This window comes from Zalophus californianus, chromosome 4, assembly GCF_009762305.2.
Source record: "Zalophus californianus isolate mZalCal1 chromosome 4, mZalCal1.pri.v2, whole genome shotgun sequence".
In the NCBI taxonomy this organism is placed as follows: Eukaryota; Metazoa; Chordata; class Mammalia; order Carnivora; family Otariidae; genus Zalophus; species Zalophus californianus.
In genome coordinates this window covers 149497254-149518203 of record NC_045598.1, presented here as the reverse complement: position 1 = coordinate 149518203, position 20950 = coordinate 149497254, and the positions used below count along the sequence as shown (strand labels likewise).

General features: G+C 42.5%; 1 protein-coding gene across 1 annotated transcript in view; it reads left to right on the top strand.

The window, feature by feature from the left end:
- CDH17 (cadherin 17) overlaps positions 1-3711 on the top strand; it is a 64704-nt gene extending 60993 nt beyond the window's left edge. Inside the window, exons 16-18 of the mRNA XM_027606389.2 lie at positions 249-365; positions 502-615; positions 2795-3711. Of these exons, the coding sequence (XP_027462190.1) occupies positions 249-365; positions 502-615; positions 2795-2895 (332 nt within the window). The 3' untranslated portion in view covers positions 2896-3711. The remainder of the gene's footprint in view (positions 1-248; positions 366-501; positions 616-2794) is intronic.
- Positions 3712-20950: the final 17239 nt, after the last annotated feature.

Sequence of the window (20950 nt, the reverse complement as noted above, 5' to 3'; positions counted from 1 at the left end):
CTATATTCAGTAGTATTCATTCTACAGAGAAATCATGATCGAGAAATCACAGGATGCTTTGGCATCCTGTTTGACATTCTGAAAAGTACACGTAGAGTAGTAATACTTTGAGTAGTTTAACTCATACTTACATTGAATCTTTTCCCAGTCAACCTTAGTGTGTACTGCAAAGATGAGCTTTATTCCCGTTGATACATAGTTCTGAGGTTGTGTTTTCATGTCATTCATTTTTTTCCCTGTTCTGACAGGAACTCATGCCAAACTTTCCACCAGGCACACGAACTTTGAGGAGAGAGTTTACAACGTCCCAATCCACATCAGTGATGGTGGTCGGCCACCTTTGATAGGAATAGTCTCTTTACCGGGTAGGTGTTATCCCACAGGCAACTTGGGATAATGTCTATCACCATGGGTAGTTTGAGAGAATTTTTGTCATTGATAAGGAATTCTGCAACTGTTTACTTGAAAATGTATTTTACTGAATACTGCTCTGCTTTTCAGTTACTTTCTGCAAGTGTGTGGAAGGAAGCTGTTTCCGGCCAGCAGGTCACCAGCCTGGAATGCCCACCGTGGGCATGGCAGTTGGTATACTCCTGACCACCCTTTTGGTTATTGGTGAGTATAATTTCTCAGATTCAAGGGTTCCTGCTCCGGGCCTTTGAAACCCTTACCTCAGGGTCTGTCTTCAGGGCTGGTCTGATAGCTGCTCACTGGCAATCTATGCAATAGCCAGGAACACAAATCAGTAGCAAACTATGAGACTTTCCCAGTTGAGGGCTGCAGCCTTTGTACAACCCTTTACTTATCATTGCCTTGTTGGTTAGTTTGGGAAATATAACACAAGAGGCTTTAAAGCATAAATTGTTATATTTTGGGCCTCGTTACCAAGGTTTTGTGATGAAGGAGAAAGAAATGCAGTAGATGTGCCCCTGCTCTGTGCCAGGCACTGGGCTCGATATGGGGGATACAGTGATGGGCAAGACATACCAGATCCTACATTTACAGAGCTCACAGTCTAGTCTATCGTTGTTGGAACAGGTAGAATCTGCCTTCCAGTGGAGATGCTCACATACCTGAAATGTTGCATATATTCATGACTGTAGACTCCGATTCTTTATTACCCCAGAACAATTCTAGCTTATCACAGGCCTCACTCTGCCTCGGCCCCTGGCCAAGTTAGACAGCAGAGTCCCCATTTCTAGCCATCTTCTTCCTTGTGAAAAGCTCAGTGCTTACTGTGGTAATCGTCCTCTTTCAACTGTTTTCCTCACCATAAGTTAAATATTAGAGATAGATCCTTCATCAAGTCATATCCACTTGACTGAAGGGGTTTACACCATTTCACATCCTTTCTCTTTTAAAAGGAGGGCTGGGATTCTTCTAAGCATTCTTCATTGTTCTCTTGGCATCTGGTCTTCTCAGCCATGACCCAACCGTCACTTTGGACTCTGATTCACAGGTCTAAAAGGGATCTCATTTCCTTATACCATTCCATTCAAATTTCTCATTGTCATGACAGGAAAGGACCTTTGTGATGTAGCCACAATCCATCCTGACATGTACGTGGGGGTCATCTTTTATCCCCGACCACAGGCTGGTACACACCTTTCATACTAATTGAGCTGGCCTTTTGAGTTTTCACTCACTCACTAAGCTCCCTTCTGCCTTCTAGGCCTTTTCTTACTCCGTCTGCCCTCCCATCTTAAAAGGATTTTTGAGCTTATGCACCAAATAGTTTTCTCCCATGACAATTTAATCCCATAATTTTTGCCACACATTAAAGATTGGATGAGTTTGGGGATATCTAAAGATAGAAGTAATAGTATCTTACAGTTTCATATCCTTACTTTTTTCAAAATAGGGTTGGGATACGTGCAAGATTCTTTTTTTTTTATTTTTTAAAAGATTTTATTTGTTCATTTGAGAGAGAAAGCAAGAGAGAGACAGAGAGAGAGAGCACAAACATGGGGAGGGGCAGAAGGAGATTCCCTGCTGAGTGGGGCTTGATCCCAAGACCTGGAGATCATGACCTGAGCCAAAGACAGATGCTTAACCGACTGAGCCACCCAGGAGCCCCTTAGTGCAAGATTCTTAATCAGTCTCTGAGCATCCAGTCTGTTCTGCCATGATTCCTCCTGTAAATTTACTGCCAGGTTAATTTCCTTCAAACAACTCGCCTTTTCCATATTGGTGTCTGGTTTATAGTACACGGTTAGTGCTAAAATGCACAATGTAATTTTGTAGGAGTTCAGAGATAAGAGAAACCAGAAAGGTTAGGGAGCCTACTAGAGCTGGAGCCATGAGGAAAGCACCAAAGAAAATGTGGTATCTGGTGTGGTGTGGACACTCCTAAGCTTTAGGTAGGTGAACAGGTCAGAGAACAGCTTTCTGGTTGTTCTGATTAGACTATTTCCTCTAAAGAAGAGGAAGGACTGGAATAGACATTTATTGAATATGTCCAAAGATCAGGGACTCTATCAGATGCTTATACACTTCATCTTCAGCATGCGTTAGACCCTATATTCCTTGGTAAAGACCCAGTGATAGCCACCAGCTTAGATATGATTTGGGAGTTGATACATACTTACTGACAACAAGATAAATGATAAGCTTACGAATCCAAGTAAGCCAATGCCTAGAATCCCTTATTCACCAGGACAACAAAACTTTGTTGAACCACAAAAAGAAATGAAGTCACATGAGTCATTTTTTCCTATCAGAGTACTACTTTATAAACGAATGTGATAGTACATTTTAAGATTCCATCCCTTTGACCCTGCGTTTTCTCTTTTAGGTATAATTTTAGCAGTTGTGTTTATCCGAATAAAGAAGAATGAAGGCAAAGATAATGTCGGAAGTGCTCAGGCATCTGAAGCCCAACCTCTGAAAAACTGAATTTGAAAAGGAATGCTTGAGTTTATGTACTGAGTGCTATTTCAGTAACACAGCCACTTAATCCCATAATTTTACTTTTTTATCCAGCATGTGCACTATAATTTTTTACAGATATACCCTCTTGCCCTTTAATATTTTATTACTCTGTGATATTTTGTGTGCTATAGACATTAGAGACATTTCCCATTCTCCCATGACACTTTCCCCTCTGCAAAAGCTTTAGCTATTTATCCAAAACAAAAAATGTATGTGTTTTTTCCCTTTAGGGAAAGATGGACTGATGAAATATTCTGTTCATTTTCTCCTTATCAAGATTTATCAGTCATCCACCACAGAACTTCCTGGATTCCATTTATACTTTCTCTAATTCCATCCTGTGTCTCCTTCCTCATGTCTCAGTTGGTATTGCACTAATTTTTAAAACATTCGTTGGAGAAAAGAACAAAGTTAAGTCTCAGGAAAAAAATAAAATGGAAGCCTTGTCCCCTGGTGTGAATAGAAACTATTTTGTGTTATTAGCCTTCTTTAACTCACTGTGGCTCATATTGCTCTTCGTTTAAGATTCTTCCACTTGGATATGGCACAAGTCTACCACAGGCCACACAGGCTCACTTCCATAAATTTTGGTGCAGAAACCAACCACTGACCAGATTTACTTACTACCTACCGTCCTTATGTTCTGCACACGTTTTCCTTATGTGTATGTTAATAAAGTTTTGGTTGCTGTATATTTAACTGTGAAAGAAAATAAGAATACATGGAAGAAGTAGTGACAAAAATCAAGAATAAATGTTGACTGTGGTTTTGTTTCTTGGGCTCTTTGGCTCTGCTTCCTGGTTCTTTGCATTTGTTGAGGGAATATCTGGTAAACAATGATTACTTAACCTTGATCAGAATTGTCTCCCATGTAGAGTTAGTCTGTAAGGAGGAGTCTACAATAAAATAAAAGTTCACTGCTTTCAGGACCATAGGTTGGGTTCAAGACAGATATTTTGAATAAGAAAACCTTAGATATTTGAAGAATTTTTAGGTCTGGAACTATTATTGTCTGGCTCATGCTTTGAACCTTGAAAACATTCAACATTACAAAGCCTCTCAGAGTTTTCAAGAGTTTTCTGGAAAAGAACTTGTATCCAAAAAGGTGCTCTTACAATGGTAGCTGAAGCAGGCCATGAAGTTCTATTTTTCATAAATAATCCTTTTTGTGGACTTATATTTTTTAATAGGCAAAAAATTAAAGCAAAAGAAAATATCCAAACTCTAAGACCTCAGTATTGCTTTCTTGTGTAATATCTTGTGCTTCAGACTCTTTTACCTGTTTTTTCACATGAGGCTCATTGACAATCTCATAATGGGTAAGGTTCCCCCTTGTTTCACTGTACATTAAAAGACAAAATAAAAAAAACCCCCCCAAAAAAACCCAGAAATCCAAGAGCACCAAAAACAAATTTACTTCACAAGTTATACCCCAACCCAAAGAATAGTCTAAATTTCTCAGTAAATTCAATAGGTATTTTACTTGTGTGTTCTTGTTTTTAAAGATTTATTTTATTTTATTTATTTATTTAAAAGATTTTATTTATTTATTTATTTATTTATTTATTTATTTATTTGAGAGAGAGAGAGAGAGAGAGAACACAAACAGAGGGGAGGAACAGAAGGAGGGGGAGAAGCAGACACCCTGCTGAGCAGGGAGCCCGATGTGGGGCTTGATCCCAGGACCCCAAGATCATGACCTGAGCCGAAGGCAGACACCCAACTGACTGAGCCACCCAGGTGCCCCAAGATTTTTTTATTTGAGAGAGAGAGAAAGAGAGTGAACATACGGGCAAGCAGGAGAGGGGTATGGGGAGAGGGAGAGAGAGAAAATCCCAAGCAGACTCCCTGCTGAGCATGGAACTTGACACGGGGCTCGATCTTAGGACCCTGAGATCATAACCTGAGCCAAAACCAAGAGTTGGACACCCAACTGACTGAGCCACTCCAGTGCCCCTACTTGTGTGTTTTTGACCAAGAGTGGCTATGATGTGACATTTATGTCACGGAAAAATGCAGCATTGCATTATTTTCAAGAAATACTATTATCATTATTGAAAAGACCAAAGTAGTCCAAGGCAAGTCTGCTGAGGTAGGTTCCGGGGTCTACCCTTCTTCAATTCAGTGTTATTCTCTCTGGACCAATTTGTACCACCTAATAAAAGGTTGATCACACAGAACCTTCTCATCTAAAATCTTTGATTAGTATTCATATTTTTCTTGCTCTTTTTTTTTTTTTTACCCGGGCTGGGCCCTTTCTCTCAATCTTCTCTTCCTTCCACAACCAGATCCTACCCATTCTTAAGGTCTTAAAGACCAGTTTAAATGCTGGTCCCTTTGGGAAACCTTCTCTGATTTCCTACAGGAGACCAGGTCATTACCTCATCTAAACTTCCATGCTGTGGTGAGAAAAATTGTTTGGCCAGGATCCATTTCCTCTACCAGTTCTAGTACTATTTCCACAGGGAAACATTTCTTCCACCCCTCACCTACCTATATACTTTGGGTAGAGCCAACCCCCTGTGTTTCCTCGTTCTTCCAGCTTTAGAGATAGGCACTTTATCTCACTAAAACTTCTAGAATTCTAGTTGAAACTCTTAAAAATAGCTCTCTTTAAGTGGAATTTGCTAAACTAGTAGGAAGTAAACTTAGAGCATTCTGATCACCACAAAAGGTGAGCCTGCCCCTGAACGAGGACCATGTAGAGTCAAGAGATAAGAAGAGAAAATTAAAAAGATGTTGAATATCAAGATCCAGCTGTGTTTGAAGGCAACCTTGCCCTGGGCTTTTCTATCTTGTGAGCCAGTACATTCCTTTTTTGCTTAAAGCTCAATGGATTTCTGGTCCTTGCAAGAAAAAGAATGGTATTTGAACCTTGCATATGGTCCCTCTCATGTTCTACAATTAGAGCTCTTTTGATCTCTGCAACTAGTCTGGGACTTCTCAGAATCTTTTCAATGCCACTATGACAAGTCTTGGCTCATAGTGTTTCCTCCATAGTTTTTTGAAGAATGTGTAAGTGAAATAGTTGACTCATTTTGGCCACTTATGCTATTGTCACTTAAGTGCCACCCATTTGACAAAATTGGAATGAATTCATTCTTTGGGCTCACCTACTGTATCCTCAAAGACACCTTAAACTCCCACTTCACCACCCTTCTTCCTCCTACATACAAACCCTGATGCTCCATGCAAATGCCCTCAGAGCTGACTGGTCTGTGAATTAAAAAGCCCCTGAGGGGCGCCTGGGTGTCTCAGTCATTAAGCGTCTGCCTTCGGCTCAGGTCATGATTCCAGGGTCCTGGGATCGAGCCCCTCATCCTGCTCCCTGCTCCGCGGGAAGCCTGCTTCTCCCTCTCCCACTCCCCCTGCTTGTGTTCCCTCTCTCGCTGTGTCTCTCTCTGTCAAATAAATAAATAAAACCTTAAAAAAAATCCCCTGAGGACTTCTGCATGGTTAAGAAATAGCTGTGAGACTGAGGGTCTCAATGGTGGAGGGGGGAGAAATAGGCAGCAACTTTTGTGAGCAGCTCTATAGAATGTCTCAGAGGTTTCTGGGGAGCAGTAAATTAAGAGTGGAGATCTCCAGGTGTTGCTCCACGGTCTAAACAACCCACAGTCAGGAAGCTGAGATGACCTCTGACGTATCTAATGTAAGAAGGAACCGATTAACTTCCAGGATTCTGTGCCATGCTATATGCATCATGGAAGCTTGTTAAACTTGGAACCTTAAAAGTTATCCAAAAAGATACAATATCTTACAATTCAACTTTTAAAAAATCAGTTGAACCTTTCTTAAGTATACAGTTCATTTGCATTAAATAAATCCACATGGTTGTGTAACCATCACCAACATCCATCTCCAGAACATTTTCATCTTCCCAAATGAAACTCTACCCATGAAACAATCACTCCCCAATCCCCTCCTCCCCTGAGCCTCTGGTAACCACTATTCTAACTTTCTGTCTCTGAGTTTGATTATTCTAGGGATCTCATATAAATGGAATCCTACCATGTTTGTCCATAATATTAATGTTTTAAAATAGTAACAGGAAAAAAAAAAGAAAATAGAATTCAAACCTCAAAGTTATCTCAGGAGGAGACTATCTCAAGACTAATGTTATTTTTGATTTTGCCTGTATCCATATGTGTCACACATGTATACATTTAAATATACATTTTAGACACATGTGAAGATATCCATACAGTGGATATGTTTGTTCCCTAAACACCACATGCACTGGCATTGCTCCTAAATTTCTCCTCACAAAAGCCCGTCTCATTCTGGCTGAGTCCCAAGAAGTGTGGTCAGCTGTTGGATCACCAGCTGTCTACTACAGGGGTTCTCAGTGGATGCATGTTAAAATTACCTGGGGCAGTTTTTCAAAAGTACTCATTCTGTGGTTAAAATTAACAAGTCAGGAAATGACAGATGTTGGCGAGGATGCAGAGAAAGGGGAACCCTCCTACACTGTTGGTGGGAATGCAAGCTGGTGCAGCCACTCTGGAGAACAGTATGGAGGTTCCTCAAGAAGTTAAAAATAGAACTAACCTTTGATCCAACAGTTGCACTACTAGGTATTTATCCAAAAGATACAAACATAGTGATTCGAAGAGGTACCTGCACCCTGATGTTTATAGCAGTAAAGTCCACAATAGTCAAACTATGGAAGGAGCCTAGATGTCCATCGACAGATGAATGGATAAAGAAGATGTGGTATATATATACAATGGAATATTATGCAGCCATCAAAAAATGAAATCTTGCCATTTGCAATGACGTGGAAGGAACTAGAGGGTATTATGCTAAGCGAAAAAGTCAATCAGAGAAAGACAATTACCATATGATTTCACTCACATGTGGAATTTAAGAAAAAAACAGAGGATCATAGAGGAAAGGAGGGAAAAATAAGATGAAATCAGAGAGGGACACAAACCATAAGAAACCTTTAACTATAGGAAACAAACTGAGGGTTGCTGTAGGGGAGGTGGATGGAGAGATGGGGTAACTGGGTGATGGGCATTAAGGAGGGCACGTGATGTAATAAGCACTGGGTCTTATATGCAACTGATGAATCACTGAACTACCTCTAAAACTAGTAATACACTATATGTTGATTAACTCAATTTCAATAAAAAAAATTCTCATTCTGGGGTCCCATCCCCAAATTAATTAGTATCTCCGGGCAGAGGGCCGTAACTTCAGCATTTAAAAAAAACTCTCTCTGAGTGAATCTTAATGTGTGACCCCAGCTGAGGACCCTTATTCTGGACAATCCCCAGAGGGCATAGTCAGTACCAGGGTGGTGTGGAATGTGATCATTTTTAGGGTCTCAATCAATGTTCTTCTTCAGAACCTTGTCTCCCCAGTCCTTTCAACTCTCTGGGCACCTTCGATCCTAACCAGCCCTGCCGAGACCCGTTCCCAGGTGCAAACACGGACCCTGACCAAGAGCTCAGGGGGGTGGGAGGTTAGCACTGGCAGGAGAGTCATTCCTTGGCCCACAGAGCCTTCAACTAAAAGCAGCCTGGTGGGTCCAGACCCAGATCACTCGGCTGTCACCTGGGAGCCTGAGAACCCCAACCGAGAAGCAGCGAAGAGAGAAGCCGGTTCAGCTGCAGGAAAGCAGCCCTGTCCGCACTTTTCACCATAGATTCAGCTCTCAAACATTACTCTGAAAAGGCGTGTCTGCCTAAAGTAACCCTCTTGTGTCTGTGCTTGGAGAGTTGGCTAAGTAAAGAAATATTACTGACCATGTAAAAAACAAATGTTTTTTATAATACAAACAATTCCTTTCCATTTTACTGGTTTTCCATTTTTACACACTGGCATGTTACAGGCTCCATTTGACATTTCAAAATGATTTCCTTGAGTCCGTGCTATGTGTTAGTCGTTTGTAAGCCATCTGGGCCCTTCAGGCACCGAGGCCTCTTGAGATGGTAGATATTTCTAGGGTTCGGGGTTGATCCTGGATTGCAGGCCTGGTAATGTCCCCGGTGAAGGCAGAAGCCATCCTTGAGCCTCGTGAGTTATCTGTCTACAATAGCCATTGGTTTCTTTGGACAGAAACCAAAGCCTCCTTTTCCCCTGTGGTCCTGGTCCTGAGAGAAGCGGCTGAGTGAGTAATGAGACAGGAAGGACAAGCGAACAAGGGGCAGGCCACAGAAGCAAGTGTTCATCTGATTGAGAGAAAGCATTTTCAGTGTTTCCATCACAACAACTGGGCTGATATGTAAGTCCAGGATTTGAAAGGCTACATTTGGAAGTGGAGGAGGGTGTGCACATGGGAGGTGCGGATAAAAATAGCATGCGTGTTTACCTAGCATTTTTAGTTACTCTTGAATTAAGCACAGGAAAGGGAGGAAACAGAATCTATTCTTGGCAACAGAATATAAAACTGGGCCTCTTTGGCTCCTGGCTAAGAAAAGATCCCCACGACAGAATTTCTGGTGGCTCTGCGCAGACACAACCCAAGGGAGGCATGGCCTGGTTGATGGAGGACAAGAAGAACCAGGGAAATATTCTCGAGGTTTCCAGGTCCACCGCAGGGCAGGAGGAGAGAGGCTGTGGCTGAGGGTCCCCGCTTAGTTTTGCCTTTTACAGTGGGGTTTCAGTCAGCCTTCCTGGGGCTTCCGAGCGGGGAGGGATTTTTCTTAGGAAGCAAACGTGGCCTTGCTCATGCTCGCTGAAATCCTGGCGTAGCCTGTGCCGACAGGCACGGAGGTAAGGCTTCGCCTTCACCCTGGGCTATTCCACATCCTCTCAGCTCAGCTTCTTGTCCTCTGGCGGCCCAAACCATGCTTGTCTAGGCAGGAAAGGCAGAAGTGTCGCGTGGGTCCAGGGAGTGTTCTCTAGGAGACCCTCCGCAAAGCAGAGGCCAAGGTGGAAATAGACAAGGAAGATGGGGCGCCTGGGTGGCTCAGTTGGTTAAGCGACTGCCTTCGGCTCAGGTCATACTCTCAGGGTCCTGGGATCGAGCCCCGCCTCGGGCTCCCTGCTCGGCGGGAAGCCTGCTTCTCCCTCTCCCACTCCCCCCGCTTGTGTTTGCTCTCTCTCTCTCTGTCAATTAAATAAATAAAATCTTAAAAAAAAAAAAAGAAATAGACAAGGAAGAGATTGATGGGAGGACAGGCCTGTGAGCGGTAAGAGGAGAAGGCAGGGGAGCCTCGGAGCAGGATGGAAGTTTGAGAGCTGTTGAAGAAGAGAGGAAGGAAGCAAGATGGATAGGAAGAATGTCAGGCCTCTGCGTGGTGAGGCTTTCAGAGTCTGGCGGGGGCGGGGCAGGGCGGGGAGGGGGCAGATGTTGAGCCCCAAAGCAAAGACTGTCTGTCAGAGCCCGTGTTGGATCGGAACCAGCCAGCTTTGGAGCCCCTTGTTGTCTCGGTCGCTGACTGGGGGTGGGGGTGGGGGTGGGGTGGGGGTGGGGTGGGGGTGGGGTGGGGGCGGGTGATCGCAAAGGTGGGGGCAGAGGCAGCCAGTGGGGACGCAGAGCTGAGCCTGTGCTCCCAACGCTGTCAAGGTTAGTTTGCCCTTTTACTTATTCATCCCATACAGTAGCTAATGATTCTACAACATTAACAGGTGCCAGGCACTATTCTAAACACCTTACAATATATTAGGCCATTGAATCCTTACAACTAGAGGATGAGGGAGATACAGTTGTTATGTCCGTGGCACGGATCAAAAGGTGCTGTAACTCGTCCAAGGTTGCATACCAAGTACGAGACCCCAGCAGTCTTTCTCGAAAGCCCAAAGCTAGCGTATTTATCCAGTGTGAGGTGCTATCTATTGTAAGACACAGTTATTTTATGCATATTTTATGTGCTAAGTGAGAAAGGAGCCCGGTCAGTTAACTGCGCCATGCCATTATTAGTAAGAAGCGTCCTTATGCTCAGAGATGTTCAAACGTGAAAACAAGTTGAACTTTGAATCGACAGTTATTACACAAAGGCACTGCCTCCGTTCTCACGGACTCCACAGTCCCGCAGGGGAGACAGACGACTGCCAGGCACCGCGGGAAGCATCGAGTGTCACCCACGCAGAGCACACACATCCCCGCGGTGGCAGAGGGCGGAGCGAGTCACTGCTTCTGCCCAAGGTTTCTGAGAAGCCATCACAGGGGCAGCGGCACCCAGCTGGGTCCCACGGTGTCTCCAAATAGAAAAGGGAAGGGTGGAACTGGGAAACTTGGGGTATTTTAAGGACCATGGTTGATAACGCTAAGGCTAATAATAAAATAACAACAGCTAATCATTTAGTAAGTGCCCATGATGTGCCAGGCTCTGTGCAAAGGGCTTTTCATGTATCATACCATTTAATCCTCACAGAAGCCCTCGGAGAAAGCACTCTTATTAGGCCCATTTTACAGGAAAGGAATCTGAGGTTCAGGAGGTGAGCTGATTTACCCCACAGTGACCAGCTGGTGGATAATGAGCCAGGATAAGAATCTCCAGCAGCCTGGCTCCCAAGTCTCAGACTTGAACCGCACTGCTGGACCACCTCTGAGAAGCAAATTCGTTTGATAATGCTGTATTGTACAATTGGAATTCGTTAAGAGAGTAGAACTTAAACGCTCCTGGAGAACACACTAGCACCCCCCTGGACCCAATGTTCAACTCTTGAGTACTTGCTGAGAGTTTACCCTGAGCAAAGGTCTGTGCTGGGCATTAAGGGGATCACTGAAGGAAGTCCTGGACTGAGCACCCACTGTTGAAGGAATGACGTATAATGTCAGGTCCATCTGCAGGCCTGCCCGGTCTGGCACCTGCCCACCTCCAGCCTCATCTCCTGCTTCCTTCCCCTTGCTCACAACGCTTTAGTCACACTGACCATCTGCACTTCCTTGAGGAGGTCAAACTCCTTCCACTTCGGTTCCTTTACATGTGCCTCTGCCTGGAATGTTCTCTCACCCCTGCCCCTTTTATGTGGCTGGTCTCAGTGTAAAGATTGCCTCCTCTGAGATGTCCTGCCTGTTACTTTCTATCATAACACCTGTTAATTTCCTTCCTAATGCTCTTCATAGTGTAATAACTGTGTCCTTCAGTAGCCTGCTTTTTTAGGGGCAGAGACCTTGTTCCCTGCTGTGTCCCAGCACTGAGCATGATGCCTGGCATGTAGTAGATGCTCCAGTTTTTAAATGCATGAGTGGCTTAGCTTAGAATCTGATTGTGGAGCCAAGATCTATGTCTAGGACACAGAGAAGAGTTAGCTGCTCAGCTGCTCAAAGAATGGAGAGATTGATGTGTGCGTTTAACAGGACGGGCAGAATTCAGAGACAGGGACAGCCAAGGAGGAAAAACCGCTGGGGGGAGAAAATCCAGTCTGGGGGAGGACAAAAAATAGTTTTCTCTTCCCTGCAGGTTTGAAGCACCTTCATTTTCAGTATCTGGAATTGTCCTAGATTTCCTAATACCCTTCCATCCTTCTACTTGTTGGAACACGGGCTAAGGTCCTGATGGCCAGTTGTCCAGGCTTCTGTCCCTGGGGTGTTTTGTGGGACCCCTTGGGAGACTGAACACAATATTGGGACTGAACTTTCATATGGCTTCTCAGCCTGGGAATGGGGATGTTTTGGGGAAAATATCATGGATTCTGTCCTCATTTTTACTGCGTATCATGAACTAAATGACTCCCAGCGTCCAGAAAGGACCTCAGACGCCCATATTTTAGAAATCCTTTGAGGATTTTAGAAGTAGAGATGGATCTCACCAGTTATAGTGTCTTCAGTCAACTACTCCTGGTTATTTTTTTCCCACACAGAGTTAGAATAGAGTATATAATTTGATTCGCTCACTGAATTATGTACTTGCAGAACTTTGAATTTCATTGATTTCTACACCATACATTTTGAAGATTTTTTTTAGGTCTTTATCGATTAAAGATCTAAATGTGAGACTTGAAACCATAAAAAATCTAGAGGAGAGCAAATGCAGTAACTTCTTTGACATCAGTTGTAGCAACTTCTTTCTAGATATGTGTCCTGAGGAAAGGGAAACAAAAGCAAAAACGAACTATTGGGACTACATCAGAATAAAAAGCTTCTGCACAGTGAAGGGAATAATCAACAAAACTAAAAGGCAGCCTACGGAATGGAAGAAGATATTTGCGAATGACATATCTGCTAAAGGGTTAGTATCCAAAATATATAAAGAACTTCTAAAGCTCAACACCCCCAAAAAACCCCAAATAATCCAATTAAAAAGTGGGCAGAAGACATGAACAGACATTTTTCCAAAGAAGACATCCGGATGGCCAATAGACACATGAAAAGATGCTCAGTCACTCATCATCAGGGAAATACAAATCAAAACTACAATAAGATATCACCTCACACCTGTCAGAATGGCTAAAATCAAGAACATAGGAAACAACACGTGTTGGCGAGGATGTGGAGAGAAAGGACCCCTCTTGCACTGTTGGTGGGAATGCAAACTGGTGCAGCCACTCTGGAGAACACTATGGAGGTTCCTCAAAAGGTTAAAAATACAACTACCCTACAATCCAGTAATTGTACTACCAGGTATTTGCCCAAAGAATACAAATACAAATACTAATTCAAAAGGATATGTGCACCCTGATATTTATAGCAGCATTATCTATGATAGCCAAACTATGGAAACTACGGAAACAGCCCAAGTGTCCATTGACTGATGAATGGATAAAGAAAATGTGGTGTATATATACATACAAGGGAATATTAACCAGCCATAAAAAAGAACGAAATCTTGCCATTTGCAACGATGTGGATGGAGCTAGAGAATATTATGCTAAGCAAAATAAGTCAGTCAGAGAAAGACAAATACCATACGATTTCACTAATCTGTGGAATTTAAGAAACAAAGCAAATGAACAAAGGGACAAAAAAAAAAAGGATAAAGAAAGGGAAACCAAGAAACAGATTCTTTTTTTTTTAAATTTTTTATTGTTATGTTAATCACCATACATCATTAGTTTTTGATGTAGTGTTCCATGATTCACTGTTTGTGCATAATACCCAGTGCTCCATGCAGAACGTGCCCTCCTTAATACCCATCACCAGGCTAACCCATCCCCCCAACCCCCTCCCCTCTAGAAACCTCAGTTTGTTTTTCAGAGTCCATCATCTCTCGTGGTTTGTCTCCCCCTCCGACTTACTCCCCTTCATTCTTCCCCTCCTGCTATCTTCTTCTTCTTTTTTTTTCTTAACATATAATGCATTCTTTGTTTCAGAAGTACAGATCTGTGATTCAACAGTCTTGCACAATTCACAGCGCTCGCCATAGCACATACCCTCCCCAATGTCTGTCACCCAGCCACCCCATCCCTCCCACCCCCCACCACTCCAGCAACACTCAGTTTGTTTCCAGAGGTTAAAAATTCCTCATATCAGTGAGGTCATATGATACATGTCTTTCTCTGATTGACTTATTTCACTCAGCATAACGCCCTCCAGTTCCATCCATGTCGTTGCAAATGGCAAGATCTCATTCCTTTTTATGGCTGCATAATATTCCATTCTGTATATATACCACTTCTTCTTTATCCATTCATCTGTTGATGGACGTCTTGGCTCTTTCCACAGTTTGGCTACTGTGGACATTGCTGCTATAAACATTGGGGTGCACGTACCCCTTCGGATCCCTACATTTGCATCTTTGGGGTAAATACCCAGTAGTGCAATTGCTGGATCGTATGGTAGCTCTATTTTCAACTGTTTGAGGAACCTCCATACTGTTTTCCAGAGTAGTTGCACAAGCTTGCATTCCCACCAACAGTGTAGGAGGGTTCCCCTTTCTCCACATCCCCGCCAACATCTGTCGTTTCCTGACTTGTTAATTCTAGCCATTCTGACTGGTGTGAGGTGGTATCTCATTGAGGTTTTGATTTGGATTTCCCTGATGCCGAGCGATGTTGAGCACTTTTCCATGTGTTTGTTGGCCATTTGGATGTCTTCTTTGGAAAAATGTCTGTTCATGTCTTCTGCCCATTTCTTGATTGGATTATTTGTTCTTTGGGTGTTGAGTTTGATAAGTTCTTTATAGATTTTGGATAGTAGCCCTTTATCTGATAGGTCATTTGCAAATATTTTCTCCCATTCTGTCGGTTGTCTTTTGGTTTTGTGGACTGTTTCTTTTGCTGTGCAAAAGCTTTTTATCTTGATGAAATCCCAATAGTTCATTTTTGCCCTTGCTTCCCTTGCCTTTGGCAATGTTTCTAGGAAGAAGTTGCTGCGGCTGAGGTCGAAGAGGTTGCTACCTGTGTTCTCCTTTAGGATTTTGATGGACTCCTGTCTCACGTTTAGGTCTTTCAACCATTTGGAGTCTATTTTTGTGTGTGGTGTAAGGAAATGGTCCAGTTTCATTCTTCTGCATGTGGCTGTCCAATCTTCCCAACACCATTTGTTAAAGAGACTGTCTTTATTCCATTGGACATTCTTCCCTGCTTTGTCAAAGATTAGTTGACCATAGAGTTGAGGGTCCATTTCTGGGCTCTCTATTCTGTTCCATTGATCTATGTGTCTGTTTTTGTGCCAGTACCATATTGTCTTGATGATGACAGCTTTGTAATATAGCTGGAAGTCTGGAATTGTGATGCCTCCAGCTTTGCTTTTCTTTTTCAATATTCCTCTGGCTATTCAGGGTCTCTTCTGGTTCCATAGAAATTTTAGGATTATTTGTTCCATTTCTTTGAAAAAAGTGGATGGTATTTTGATGGGGATTGCATTGAATGTGTAGATTGCTCTAGGTAGCATTGACATCTTCACAATGTTTGTTCTTCCAATCCATGAGCATGGAACGTTTTTCCATTTCTTTGGGTCTTCTTCAATTTCTTTCCTGAGTATTTTATAGTGTTCTGAGTACAGATCCTTTGCCTCTTTGGTTAAATTTATTCCTAAGTATCTTATGGTTTTGGGTGCAATTGTAAATGGGATCGACTCCTTGATTTGTCTCTCTTCTGTCTTATTGGTTTATAGGAATGCCACTGATTTCTGTGCACTGATTTTATATCCTGCTACTTTACTGAATTTCTGTATGAGTTCTAGCAGTTTTGGGGTGGAGTCTTTTGGGTTTTCTACATACAGTATATCATCTGCAAAGAGTGAGAGTTTGACTTCTTCTTTGCCGATTTGGATGCCTTTGATTTCTTTTTGTTGTCTGATTGCTGTGGCTAGGACTTCTAATACTATGTTGAATAGCAGTGATGATTGTGGACATCCCTGCCGTGTTCCTGACCTTAGGGGAAAAGCTCTCAGCTTTTCCCCATTGAGAATGATATTCGCTGTAGGTTTTTCATAGATGGCTTTTATGATATTGAGGTATGTACCCTCTATCCCTATACTCTGAAGAGTTTTGATCAAGAAAGGATGCTGTACTTTGTCAAATGCTTTTTCTGCATCTATTGAGAGGATCATATGACTCTTGTTCTTTCTTTTGTTAATGTATTGTATCACGTTGATTGATTTGCAGATGTTGAACCAACCTTGCAGCCCAGGGATAAATCCCACTTGGTCGTGGTGAATAATCCTTTTAATGTACTGTTGGATCCTATTGGCTAGTATTTTGGTGAGAATTTTTGCATCCATGTTCATCAAGGATATTGGTCTGTAATTCTCCTTTTTGATGGGGTCTTTGTCTGGTTTTGGGATCAAGGTAATGGTGGCCTCATAAAATGAGTTTGGAAGTTTTCCTTCCATTTCCATTTTTTGGAACAGTTTCAGGAGAATAGGTATTAATTCTTCTTTAAATGTTTGATAGCATTCCCCTGGGAAGACATCTGGCCCTGGGCTTTTGTTTGTTGGGAGATTTTTGATGACTGCTTCAATTTCCTTAGTGGTTATAGGTCTGTTCAGCTTTTCTATTTCTTCCTGGTTCAGTTTTGGTAGTTGATACATCTCTAGGAATGCACCCATTTCTTCCAGGTTATCTAATTTGCTGGCATAGAGTTGCTCATAATATGTTCTTATAATTGTTTGTATTTCTTTGGTGTTGGTTGTAATCTCTCCTCTTTCATTCATGATTTTGTTGATTTGGGTCATTTCTCTTTTCTTTTTGATAAGCCTGGCCAGGGGTTTATCAATCTTGTTAATTCTTTCAAAGAACCAGCTCCTAGTTTCGTTGATCTGTTCTACTGTTCTTTTGGTTTCTATTTCATTGATGTCTGCTCTGATCTTTATTATTTCTCTTCTCCTGCTGGGTTTAGGCTTTATTTGCTGTTCTTTGTCTAGCTCCTTTAGGTGTAGGGTTAGGTTGTGTATTTGAGACCTTTCTTGTTTCTTGAGAAAGGCTTGTATTGCTATATACTTTCCTCTCAGGACTGCCTTTGCTGTATCCCAGAGATTTTGAACAGTTGTGTGTTCATTTTCATTGGTTTCCATGAATTTTTTTAATTCTTCTTTAATTTCCTGGTTGACCCATTCATTCTTCAGTAGGATGCTCTTTAGCCTCCATGTGTTTGAGTTCTTTCCGACTTTCCTCTTGTGATTGAGTTCTAGTTTCAAAGCACTGTGGTCTGAAAATATGCAAGGAATAATCCCAATCTTTTGGTATCGGTTGAGACCTGATTTGTGACCTAGGATGTGATCAATTCTGGAGAATGTTCCATGGGCACTAGAGAAGAATGTGTATTCCGTTGCTTTGGGATGGAATGTTCTGAATATGTCTGTGAAGTCCATTTGGTCCAGTGTTTCATTTAAAGTCTTTATTTCCTTGTTGATCTTTTGCTTAGATGATCTGTCCATTTCAGTCAGGGGGGTGTTAAAGTCCCCCACTATTATTGTATTGTTGTCAATGTGTTTCTTTGCTTTTGTTATTAATTGCCTTATAAAAGTGGCTGCTCCCATGTTAGGGGCATAGATATTTACAATTGTTAGATCTTCTTGTTGGATAGACCCTTTAAGTAAGATATAGTGTCCTTCTTCATCTCTTATTACAGTCTTTGTTTTAAAATCAAATTTGTCTGATATAAGAATTGCCACCCCAGCTTTCTTTTGGTGTCCATTAGCATGGTAAATGGTTTTCCACCCCCTCACTTTCAATCTGGGGGTGTCTTTGGGTCTAAAATGAGTCTCTTGCAGACAGCATATCAATGGGTCTTGTTTTTTAATCCAATCTGATAGCCTGTGTCTTTTGATTGGGGCATTTAGCCCATTTACATGCAGGGTAACTATTGAAAGATATGAATTTAGTGCCATTGTATTGCCTGTAAGGTGACTGTGACTGTATATTGTCTGTGTTCCTTTCTGATCTATGCTGCTTTTAGGCTCTCTCTTTGCTTAGAGGACCCCTTTCAATATTTCTTTTATGGCTGGTTTTGTGTTTGCAAATTCCTTTAGTTTTTGTTTGTCCTGGAAACTTTCTACCTCTCCTTCTATTTTCAATGACAGCCTTGCTGGTTATAGTATTCTTGGCTGCATATTTTTCTCATTTAGTGCTCTAAAGATATCATGCCAGTCCTTTCTGGCCTGCCAGGTCTCTGTGGATAGGTCTGTTGCCAATCTAATGTTTCTACCATTGTAGGTTACATATCTCTTCTCCCGAGCTGCTTTCAGGATTTTCTCTTTGTCTCTGAGACTCGTAAGTTTTACTATTAGATGTCGGGGTGTTGACCTATTTTTATTGATTTTGAGAGGGGTTCTCTGTGCCTCCTGGATTTTGATGCCTGTTTCCTTCCCCATATTAGGGAAGTTCTCTGCTATAATTTGCTCCAATATTCCTTCCACCCCGCTCTCTCTTTCTTCTTCTTCTGGGATCCCAATTATTCTAATGTTGTTTCGTCTTATCGTATCGCTTATCTCTCGAATTCTGCCCTCGTGATCCTATAGTTGTTTCTCTCTCTTTTTCTCAGCCTCTTTATTTTCCATCATTTGGTCTTCTATATCGCTGATTCTCTCTTCTGCCTCATTTATCCTAGCAGTTAGTGCCCCCATTTTTGATTGCACCTCATTAATAGCCTTTTTGATTTCGACTTGGTTAGATTTTAGTTCTTTTATTTCTCCAGAAAGGGTTTCTCTAATAACTTCCACGCTTTTTTCAAGCCCAGCTCGTATCTTTAAAGTCATGATTCTGAACTCTAGGTCCGACATCGTACTAATGTCTGTATTGAGTAGGTCCCTGGCAGACGGTACTACCTCTTGTTCTTTTTGCTTAGGTGATTTTTTTCATCTTGTCATTTTGTCCAGAGGAGAACAGATAAATGAGAGAACAAAATGCTAACAGGTTAACAACGTCCCCAGCAAATATACTCTATACAAATCAGAAAAGACCTGAAACCAGGGGAAAAGAAAGGGAAAGAAAGAAAAAAGAAAGAGAAAAAAAGAAAAAGAAAAAGAAAAAGATAAAAACAAGCAAAAACAGAACAAAACAAAAAAAACAGAATATGATCAAATATGATCAGGCTAGTGCATAGATCAGTGCCACACACTAGATTTTGGGTGTATTTTGGTCTGTTAGAAGAACGTGCCTCCTAAAATTTTAAAGGAAGAAAGACTTATACATGTACAAAATAAGGGTTGATACAATGAAGGGATGGAAGATGACTGTAAAGATGAAACTTATAAAAGGTTTTATAAACGGAATTGATAAGAAGTTGTTTGAAAGAAGAAAGAAGATTTAAAAAAAAGAAAAAAGAAAAGAAAAAAAATGGGAGAGACTGTGATCAGGCAGGAGACTAGAACAAAGCCATACACTAGTGATTTAGGGTATATTTTGATCTGTTAGAAGAAATGTATATCAAAATTTTAAAGAGAGAAGAACTTATATATATATATGCCAAAAATAAGGGTAACTACTATGAAGGAATCAAATATGACTCTAAAAATGAAAAATAAAAAATGTTTTTTTAAAAAAGGGATTGATAAGATGTTGGTTGAAAAGGGGGAAAAGAAAAATTAAAAAAAAACCCACAAAAAACAGTTAAAAAATTAACTTTGAAAAACTAATGAATCATGGTAAAAAAAGCCATGAATTCTATGTGCAGTATTCCCCTAGCGCTGGAGTTCTCCCGTTCTCCTTGATCAGTAAACTTGGTCTTGGCTTGCTGGCTGTTCGTGCTGATCTTCTGGGGGAGGGGCCTGTTGCCCTGGCTCCCAAATGTCTTTGCTGGAGGCAGAATTGCCCTGCCCTTGTCCATCCGGGCTAAGCAAGCTGCTTGGGTTTGCTCTCAGGAGCTTTTGTTCCCTGCAAGCTCTCGGCACAGCTTTGGAGAACCAGGGTGAAAATGGTGGCCTCCCACTCTCTGCCTGGAGGAGCTGAGAACTCCGGGCCCTGCTCCTCAGTGCGCCCCCAGAGAAAAGCAATCAGTCACTCCTGTCTCCCCGGTCTCCGGCCGCACTCCGCGCTCACCCGGCCTGTGACCGAGCGTTTCTATCTCTGGCACCTGACCCCGTGTGGAATCTCCAAACCCAGCAGATCCCTGCGGTGCGCTCCCGCGCCGCTCCTCCTGGGGGAGGGAGGGGAGTCTCCCCGGCTCTGCTGCTTGTTGGGTCCCTGCTGGAGGAGCAGTGGCCCGAGTGGGCCGCGGATCACAGTTTATGGCAACCCCGAGCTGCAAGCCCGTGCCTTGGCTCCGTCTCTGCAGCCGGCTTCCCCGCTCCGATACCTGGGAGCTCTGCTGCACTCAGGCACCCCCGGTCTTTCTGTGACCCCGAGGGTCCTGAGACCACACTGTCCTGCGAGGGTTCCACCCCCCGCTTAGCCACTGGAGCGACGTCCCTCAGCGGAACCGACTTCTAAAAGTTCCAATTTTGTGCTCCGTGGCTCTATCACTTGCCAGAAGCGGCCGATGGAGGCCCCCTCCCCCGCCGTCTATCCTCCCGAATATCGCCTCGGATTCCCTTCTCCGCACGTCCTACCTTCCAGAAAGTGGTCGCTTTTCTGTTCAGAGTGTTGTTACTATTCTTATCTTCGATCTCCTGTTGATTTCGTAGCTGTTCAGAATGGTTTGATCCCTATTCAGCTGAATTCCTGAGACCAGACGAAATCCAGGTCTCCTACTCCTCCGCCATCTTGCTCCAAGAAACAGATTCTTAACTATAGAGAACCAA